Consider the following 10014-nt stretch of genomic DNA (forward strand, 5'->3'; position numbering starts at 1 on the left):
CCTGCCGGGCGCCGCGGGGCCGGGGGCCGGGCCGGGGCGGCGCGATCCCCTTCCCCGCCCCCCGCGGCCCCTGCGGTGCTTGCTTAACTGATTAATTACACTGTTTGTTTATCGGAAAGAAATGACACCTTTTGCCCTTATCTCCCCTGCCCCCCTAATTACCCATTCCTGTTATTTCTAATTATCCTCCTCCTTTGATTCCCCTTTGCTGGCGGCAGACCGTCCGTGGGTAACGACAGCAGCCGGAGCGACGTGGGCTCCCACGCGAATAAAATTTTAACTTTATTTTATTTTTATTTTTTAATCTATATTTTATCTTTATATTTTGTATTTTATCTTTATATTTTATATTTTATCTTTATATTTTATATTTATATTTTATCCTTATTTTCATCTTTTTATCTTTACTTTTATTTATTTCTTCCTCCTCCCCCCCCAACTGGTGATTTTTGCTGCCTCTTCTCAGATGTGGGGGTTTCCCATTCAGAATTTTTCTTCTCTTGCAACTTTTGCTGGCCTCGCTGACTAATAGCGGCTGAGATTTTTTTTTCTCTCTCTTCTTTTGCCATTTTCCCATGGGATGTATCCAGTTGAATAAATAAATAAATAAAATTATGAGAAAATGCACAGAGGAAGGGGGGGGCCCAGGGGCGGCCACCTGACTTTCCGTGAGCGGCTGTTCCCGACCTTCAGCCCGGCCGTGCCCTTCCTGGACTTTCTTTGACTATTCACCCTTGGGCCYGGGACAATCCACTGGTGGCTTTGGGGCAGGTTTAGGAAAGCTTTGCAACCCTTTCTTGTGTGAGTTAAGGGTTACGAAAGTGTCACGAGCGTCTGGAAAGAGTTTCCCCTTTTTCATGCGAATGGGMAAGGGAAGTTTAGCTAACAAGCAACTCTACCTTTTGCGAACGGAGCTGCCTCCGSTGCGAGACTCGCGTAGAGGTTGCGCTTGGGAAGTGCCTCCTCCTCCCTGAGCCCCCGTCCAGCCAGACAAGCGCCCCGCCTCTGTCCCTCGCTGCATCCTGCTGCTGTCGTGGATGGGTTTGGGGCTATTTTGGGGGAGCGCTTGCCAGCAGAAACCTCTTTCCGGCAGCTGTTATTTCTGTGTACTTCTGCACGCAGCACAGGTCAAACAGCTCTGCCCTAAACCACTTCCAGCACGTGCAGGAGTGGTGGACAACCTATGGATGCAAGGGCAGAAGGAACTCCTGCTAAGATTAAAACAATAAAAAATAAAATACTTTTTTTTCTGTAGCTCCTTACAGCTAGCAATGTTGCTTTACTCTATTTGCCGGAGCTTGAGAGGAGCTTGAGGTCCTCTGCTTTTTTCACGTGGGTCTGGGCTGGTAGTCTCCACAGCAGCATGCCTGAAGGACCGTTTTGTTCAGAAGAGGACGGCCGTGAGGGTTGCATGCATACCATGGTGCAAGGGCATTTCGAGACCTAGTGRCAGCCTGAGCAGCTCTTGGGCAAGGTGGAGGGCTGTAACCATACAAGGTGATTTTCCACCTGATAGCTAAGGGTGGGATTTGGCAGAAGTCTCCTCCACTCTGGGTGTCTGCAGCACTGATGGGCTACAGGAACTCTGTTTTTACTCCAACTTGCAGCAAGCAGCTGGTTCTGAAAAGCAGCCTACTGTGCCTGTGTACTGAAAAGGGGCAGTAGGATTTTAATCAGTTTTTAAAGTGCACGGAAGATTCTCGTGCTGCTTCCTCAAGCAAACACATTAAACTGTAATTTCCTGATTGCCACACTAATCATGAGAGCTGTCTAGTGCTGTTGCTGTGGTGCTGTTGATTTACCAGAGTTTGTCCCTCAACTTCATCCTTCTGTGACTGCCGCTGCTGATGCCTATTAACTGTTTCCTCCCATGTTTCTTCCTCAAATCCTTGAGATTTCAAGGACGGTGCAAGTTTAGCAGTAAACATAACAGGAAGGGTAGTTCACAGCAGGACCTCTGCCCAGGCTGCTGAAGCCAAAAGCAAAGCAGAACAGTCATGTAAAACTGCATTTCTTCTGCTCCTAGTCTGGCAATCTGGATGCCTGCATTGCCATACTCTTTTTCTGATCTGTATGCTCTTTGGAATAGGTCTTTTGTTTACTGCTTCAAAAAATTAAGGACCTTGCTGGGGCAATGGGAGCCGGAGGACACTTCATGTCGTCATTTCGATAACCTTTTGCAATTAAAATTGGTGTATTTCTGCTTCCTGTCTAGAGCTGCTGCAGGGATGAGAACAGGGCAGCGGTCAGATCCAAACAATTTGCTGGACTCCAGTGTAGAAATGGGGAGAAYGTGTTTTCCTCCTGCTTTCTAACAATAATTTGACTGCTGCTCAGTCGAAGTGGTTAAGAAAAGTGGCSAAATGAGGTCATGGAAATCTTAACCAAGGTTAATTTTTGTCGGCCTAGATGCGCCTGGGTTTTGCGTGGCCTGGATACCCCGTCACGCATTTCCATCAGAGGCGGCCACGTGACGCTTAGGTGCTTCAGTGGTCCCGGTATTCCTCTAGCTTATTCACAATAATGCMGAAAACAGTGCTGGAGGCACCTTTTGGCATATAAGACTAAGGTTCGGATTAGGGCATTTAAAATCCCCTGTACGTGGCACAGATGCAGAAATGGAGTTAATGTGGGTGTCCTGGCCAGAGCCTAACGGGGTTYGTTTTATTGCCTTCACCCAGATTTCCAGCTGACAACCACATCTGCTTTGTTTTTTCATCTTTAGACTGAAGCTTATTTTTGGCATCTCTTAAATTGACGGTGCATCGCAGGGAAGATCTGCATTTCTCGGAGTGAACTGTGGGCTGTTTGTATGTCAGTTTGTTGAATTTCTGGAGATCCTTAGGGATGAGATGCATCATATACGTTTAAACTGCTTTTATTGCTGTGCCTTAAAGGTAAGCACAGATCAGTTCATTTGAAATCTGCTGCTGCTTGGAAGACAAGTTTTCTCTGGTGTCGTTCCTGTGTCTCCYGTGGAAGTGGTGTTAAAGCTTGTCGCCTGCTATGCTTGCGCCTTCAGCTGGTGCTGGTTGCCTGAGGCAGCAAGGTGGGTGCTTCACGTAGGAAACACGGGGCCAAGGGTGCCGGGAGGGAAGGGAAGYGGGGGCCAGCCCGGGGAGCTTGTTGTGCAGCTTTCCCTGTAGCRATGTGAACAGTGTTGTCACCCGTCCGTGTGGGCCCTTCTTTGGTTGCAAGCAGAGTGGAAGCACCTGACGAGGAAAATATGAACTGGGAGCACACCAGCAATTAAAATTAAGCAGGGACTTTCCCCCCGCCGGCAGCTGGGCCATTTGGTCACGTTACGTTCTCTAGCTTTTCCCAGCAGGTACGAATCTTGCAAAGGTGGAGAGAAGCCCTGGGGGACCATGTGGAAAACTGGCCCTGTGGGAGCACGGGGGTGTGGGCATGCTGAGGAAGGATAAAGTCTCCTTGCTGTTTGAATTATGGATCTGGGGGGCTGAGGTTGGGTCTGGATCCAGACCTCTCCCAGGCGATACGCTGGGCGGCTTGTCTGAGGCTGCCGCTCRCGGCCCAGGAGAGCCCTGGCCACACAGCGGGAGCGCGGACCTTTCCAGCTGTAGCAGGTCGCAGTTGCTCTGGGCCTCCTGGTGCTTTCGTGCAACCCCTTGCCCTGAAGCTGATGGGTGCAGTGGCCGCTTCTCATTCGGGATAAACATAAAAAGCCCATACACTTCTGATGTAACGAGCTGCAGCAGGAGCCCTCCCCAGAAGACTGGCAAGCCTTAATTAGAAGCTGAACTGTGTGGGCCCAGGGATTTCCCTGGGGACGGATGTGGCGAGCGCAGGGACTTAATGCACTCGCTGCAGCCATGTGTCTGTGAGCTAGCGGACGAGCTGAGAGGGAAGGAAACAGGAAATACTAGATAGAATACTAGCAGCATAACCCTGAGAAAAAGAAAAACAGAGAAAATGAACTTTGGGCTGGGTGCTTCCTGAAAAAGCCAGGAACAGCTGCTGCTGACCTAGCACCAAGCAGGGGCTTTGCTTCAAATGTCTCTGGGTAAAACGACTTGTAAGGGAGCTCTGCGACGGAGCTTGGGAAGTCCTCTCAGGTTCTGACCTCGGTTTCTGGAGTAATTCTGGGCTGTGCATGAATCTGGGGGTCCTGCTTTGCAGGGGGGAGTGTTGCCCAGGGCGGGCGGCCACTTCAGAGGGGGGATCTTTTGAGCACATACTATGGCCATGAGCCATATCCCAAGAGAGCCAAGGGGTGAGCAGTGCCAGGACACGCGTGAGCRGCTGCTCAGCAGAGCCCTGATGGTGGGCAGGGTGGACAAGCAAGGTGAGTCGTGTAGGTCACCCCCAAGGCTGCATTTCTAGAAGCTCTTCTGTTCCTTCTTTGTTTTTCTTAATTATGTTTTTCATCCTTCTATCCTAAAACAAGGAACAGTGTGAAACATAAAAATACTAATAACTTTTCTTTTCCCCTGCATTCTGTTTCCTCCTTTGAAAATTTGTTTGCAATTGAAAATTAGCCTCCCGAAGCTGCGAGGTGGGGCCACCAAGCAGCTCCCGGCCGAGCCCAGCTGTGCGGGAGCTGCCGCAGCCTGCGCGACAAGTTGGAGGCTGGCCGTCCCCCGCTGTATGGGTCTCTGAGCTGCATCTGGAAATACGGAAAAGAGCAACTGGAGTCAACGATGCCAGTATTTCTGAGGATGCTGGGGCTGGTGGTTCATTCCTAGAGTTGTATCAGAGAAGAAGAGGGAGCAGCTGGAGAAGACATTCAGATTTTTCAGCCTGGATGGAGTCATCATCCATTCCTGGGATGATTTCCCATTTAGCGTACGCCCTTCAGAGCTCTGATTACTTGGATTTAATGAGTATTGTTTACTGAGTTAGGGCTGCCGTGTTTCCCAGAGGAAAACATCTCTCGAGGATAAGCTTCTGCCTTTCCTGGCCAGATGGTTTGTGCGTATACAGTAAATTCAGTTCTAGGAACTCCGTTGTGTGTGCGCTGCGGTGACGTCCGGCGTTCCTGCGCGTGGGATAACCCTGGCTGGACACAGTGCCAGCCTCCTCTAGATGCCCAGCAGCCCTGGACAAATGGGAAAAAAGCAGTTCTTGAATTTTTCCCAGATCCCATTTCTGGGCAGAAAAAAAGGAGAACTTGTTTGGGGAAACTGTGACCTGTTGCAATGCTGACTTAGGGCCCCGATTTTATTCTCTCGAGAGGGAGATTCATGAAGGCTCTGAAATACACTTGTGGGAAAGCTGGTGTGGAAAGTGAGATGGTAGGGGCATGTTTTTCTCCAGAGCAATGAAGAGAAGCTGTATCAGTCCCCTTTTTGAAACAAGATGCTTTTGTGTTTGGTGGTCGTGTTACCTAATTCTGATTCTGTCTGCATCTACAAGCGCAAACCCTTATCTTGGCTGCATTTCTTGCCTCCCAAAGCCCTGCATCCCACTGGCCTTTGCAGTTTCCTCCCGCATCCTTACCAGCTGGCTGTTCCTTATCCTGGCAGTCCTGGGAGGGAGCAAACATCAGAGCCAAAGTATTCCTGACTCCCAGGAACCGGGACTGCAGGAATCTGGCTGCTTGCAGGAGTCAGCCGGCTGTACCATCGCTACCCTGCGTCTCACCCTCTGTGGAGCCTCTGCCTGTCCCGCTGGCACGTCTGTGCTCTGCCTGTGGCAGCCCCCCGGAGCTGCTCAGCGAAGCCACAGGCCTGTGCAATCAGGGACTTTTTAAAGGGAAGCTCCTTCTGGGATGTGATGATCAGCAAAAATGCATTTGTGGACTGTGTATATAAGATGCCCTCTCCCACCCTTACTAACTAGCAATGTGTCCATCAAGCCACCACCCCGAGGTCACCCAAGCTCCAGAGCTGCAGAGAGCCTTGAGGCATCCTGCACCGCTGTGCAGCAGCAGCACTAGGTTATTTGCAGGTCTGGGCAGTGGCACTGGGCTGCTCACSCTGTCCTCCCTGGTGAAGGGGGCGGATGGATTCAGCCTGTACAGTCCCATTTGTGTCACGCTGGGAGCTTTCATGACAGCCCCATCCTCACCCCATCCTCACACCCCCACATCCTTGGCTACTTCCCTATTTAAAAGACCAAGACTTTGGTTTGGGAATTACCTGCATGTTTCTGTGACTCTTTCTGTATGATTGACTTAGCTGATCTTAAACAAAACAGATAGTAAAATTAAAAACAAGTCAGATCATCCAAAAATCCCATTTCAGGCACACCTGGCCATGAGACTCAGTCACACTCTCATGTCTCAATAACTTTCCTCACCTGCCTCATTTATAGGTCTCTGATAAACATTGCTTTGATGCTATCAAGGCGAGGAACCAAGAAGCGGTCAGGAGAGACCTCGTACCCAGAGGAAGCTGCTGAGCACGAGGAAGCAGCCAGGGGTGTGTTTTTTTGCTAGTGCGGCACTCTGCTCGTGTGGGCTTTTCCCACGTACACGTGGGGCAACTTGTAACCTTAGCTCTGAACTCCCTGGTGTTTCCATCGGTGCGGCGGGAACGCGGCGAGGGGCAGCGGAGGAGGTGGCAGGAAGGCAGCACCTTGCTCGGGGGGCCCCGGGGGTGCCCAAGCAGGGGGAGGAGGAGGAAACGTCTCAGCTCATGTGGGCTGCTGCACTGCAAGCCTCGCAGGTGGCACTTGCTCAAGCGAAGTATGGAAAAACCCCACATTAGCTTAGTTTATTAGTTAAGCTTAGCTTATTTTTGTTTAACCCTTGAGGGGGCACACTATCCTGAGGAGTTACCCCAAACCCGGTAAGGCGTTCGTTGGCAGCGGCAGGACGAGTTCTCGAGCRGTTCCTTTTCTTCAGGAGCATCCTGAGGGACCCAAATGTGCTCTCTTACCGGAAGGATGGCGCCTCTGAGGGGTGCATCGGGCTGATAAAAGCCCGTCCTTAGGAGCCCAGCTGCACACCAGGTCCACCTGCATCATCAAAGTGAGTCATGCAATAAAAACAATTAGCTGAAGAAATATCACTAACAGTAATAATTATCCAAATATCCATTGACTGTTTTGATGACTAAATCCACTGAATCAATTGCGCTAGCGAGGGCTAATTCAAGTGTAATAGCCATCTGGGTTAATTTGATCGTGTGTAAAGCTTTCCCCTGCAGCGCTGGTGCACTTGGAGGGTGCAGAGCCGGCCGGGGGGCTCTGGCGGCAGGCCGGGGGCTCTCCGGGGCCAGGTCTGCCCGGAGTGGAAAAAGGGCTTGGTGGCAGGATGTCTAGGGCATCCTTCAGCTGCCAGGGTAGCAGCTTTTGTGGGCTCAGGTGGGACCTGTGCCCACAAGAAACGTGGTGGGGCCTCCAGGATAGGCCTCCTTGTCTTGATGGTTTCATGTGGGTCTGAATCTCCTAAATAGGACAAAACCCAGGCAAAATGACACAGACAACACCAGAAATCCATGTAATCAGCCCGAGTACAAGGGATACGGGGGGACTCGCACCTAAAAATGAGTTGCAATTTCATCTGGGAGCACAGGACACTCTGTCCATGTGTTGGAAGTGGACCTTCTGTCTCGAGGTTTTCTCCTCTGCTCATTCCTTCCCTGATCACTGTAGTATCCAGGCTGCCGGCTGAGCCATGTGGTCTCCTCAGGTGAAAAACAGCGTGGCCATCGGCAAGGCGGACTTCTCGTACAACCCCCTACCTGGTGTCACGATGCCATGTCAGGGTTTTCTGAAGGACGCCAACGCGCAATGAGTCACGGCGTGCCCCGGCGGGAGCAGCCCTGCGCCGCCCCCGGGCCCGCGCGCGGGAGCAGGCAGCCTCCCTTGGGGCTGGAGCAGCAGGTCCCCGCGGCGGGCGCGGGAGCTGGCCCAGGTGACCTGCCACCGCTTTGCTCGCTGGCAGCTCGTCCGCGCAGTGCGGCTCTCCGCGAGGTGTCAGCAGCGCAAAGCAGCTCCCGGCCACTCTCCCAGGCAGTGGGAATGGCTCTTCCACCTGCAGACACGGCGCTTCTGCCTGACTGCTGGTATTAGCGGTCATTTGCTCTCTGAGACAGGTTGGTTTTACTTTTTTTTAGGTCGTTTTGTGTAATATAATCATATTGGAGTAGAATTCTTACACTTAATCAAATGAAGCTTCATGTAGTTAGTTTGTCGTTAGCGTTCACTAATGAATGTGATAGTGCGGATTTAGTTGCTCTCATGGTTAATAGGAAGGCGTTTGGATAATTACAGCCGTCTAGTGTCTTTCCACTGCTAATCGCTTTTACTGCCTGCTTCATTTCCAGGCCAGCAAGTGAAACTTTGGCTTACGGTCGTGCAGGGAAACTGCTGCTGTGGTCAGGCACCCCAGTACGCCCAGTACGATGCTCTGTAGATGTGAGGATGGTTCCTGGCTCCATCCTAAGTTTCGTATGAACGTCGGAAGCTCACAGCCTTGCTAGGTTCCAGCTTTCTGCCTGGGGAAATGGGTATAATGACACTCTCCTGTCACACAAGTTGTCACAAGGATGTTATCTCAGAACTGCCCGTGCACGTCAGCCTTGAGGAGCAGCACTGGGATTTCCAAAGAAGAGTCTCCCCAGGCTGACGGCTGCACTCGGAGCGTTGTCGCTCCGTCCCTTTCCCACCGGACTGTCCTCAAATACGTAGCATTCACAGCACCCAGCTGCGCACGGCAGCCGCATGTGCACAGCCCAGTGGCACGCGGGGACCAAGCTGTCAGTCGTTAGTGAGCAAAAACTAGGTCGTGTCTGAGAACAGATGTCGCACCCTATTGCCCACTTCCTAAGTTGAATACGAGAATATCAAAACAGCTATGCCATGGCCAGTCTGCGTAGTCCAGTCCTGCCTCTGACACTGGGCAGCTGAAGGTGCCTATGAAAGAAAACGTGTAAGAAAATAAATATATAGCAAGTCTGCTTGTGGAGTACTCCTCCAGTTTCAGGGCTTTGGGGGCTTCCTGTGCAGAGGTTGCCCCTGCGTCTAAGAGCACTTGTGGATTTAGCCTCGGTGAATTTATCTAATTCATTGATGGCTTTCTCTGTATCGCTGGTCTGTACAATATCCAGYGACACTGAGATCTGCAACTTAGTTATACATACTCTGAAGAAAAAAACTCCAACAAAATTTCCTGGTGTTTTTCTTAAAAAACTACAAGCTGATAGTTTAATYGAGAACTAGGCGTACTTGTTATGTGAAACGGGGAATGGGACTCCTTCCTCACCTTCGGAGGCCGCTCATGATGTAACTGATCTTCGTCAAACCACYCTTGCTGTCTCCTTTCCAGACTTCGGCTAGTCCTGCTTCTCATCGTGTAGTTTCTTCTCGTATGAGAGCCAATCCGTGCCTGGTCACCCTTTACAGAGTCTTTACGGGTTTTGCTTTTGCTTTTTTTCTGGCTATCTCTTTGATATAGAGCACACACTGTATTTAAGAAGGATTTATACACAGATAAAATGATGTTTCTTGCTTTTTTTCTTTTCCTATTTCTTCCTATTAATTCTGATAGTTCTTTCTGCTATTTTGCACGTCATGGAGCCCTGGCCTCAAGTGTCTACTGTGTCTCCAAGATCTATTTTGTATTAGAAATAGTTCATTTAAGGCCTATGAATGCTTATGTATAAATAGATTTTTTTCCCCCTCCGGTACTGTACAGTGCATCTGTTGACATGGAATTTAATGCAATGTCTGACTGCTTATTGCTCTGCTACACAGTATTATGAAACATTTCCACATCTCTTCTCCGTTGTAGCTTTGCCTGTTCTGAGTAATTCTGTATCATCAGCTGCGATCTCTGCTGCTTTACTCTTCACTCCCTTTTCTAGATCGTTTACGGATGTGTTAAAGAGCACTGTGAGTACCGAGCATTGCTTTTTTAAAGGCAAGATTTGGGGGAGAAAACGACTATTAAAAGGGCAGCTGTGYTGTGTTCTAATGATGGTTATGATAATGCTCCTTCTCAAACTTCCGTGTCATCGATCTCTCCTTTCACAGCTGTTTTGTTAGTAACAAACCGGCTCAGTAGCTCTCTGGAACAGCATTGGGTTTTTATGAGCTAAACATATA

The 10014-nt window shown here is 50.2% G+C and overlaps 1 protein-coding gene across 1 annotated transcript in view; it reads right to left on the reverse strand.

Moving 5' to 3' along the window:
* NFKBIA (NFKB inhibitor alpha) overlaps positions 1-1928 on the reverse strand; it is a 5567-nt gene extending 3639 nt beyond the window's left edge. The window contains exon 1 of the mRNA XM_085301818.1: positions 1803-1928. Within this exon, the coding sequence (XP_085157944.1) occupies positions 1803-1928 (126 nt within the window). The remainder of the gene's footprint in view (positions 1-1802) is intronic.
* Positions 1929-10014: the final 8086 nt, after the last annotated feature.

This window comes from Rhea americana, unplaced genomic scaffold (assembly GCF_003343005.1).
Source record: "Rhea americana isolate MKP2758 unplaced genomic scaffold, rheAme1 scaffold_18, whole genome shotgun sequence".
In the NCBI taxonomy this organism is placed as follows: Eukaryota; Metazoa; Chordata; class Aves; order Rheiformes; family Rheidae; genus Rhea; species Rhea americana.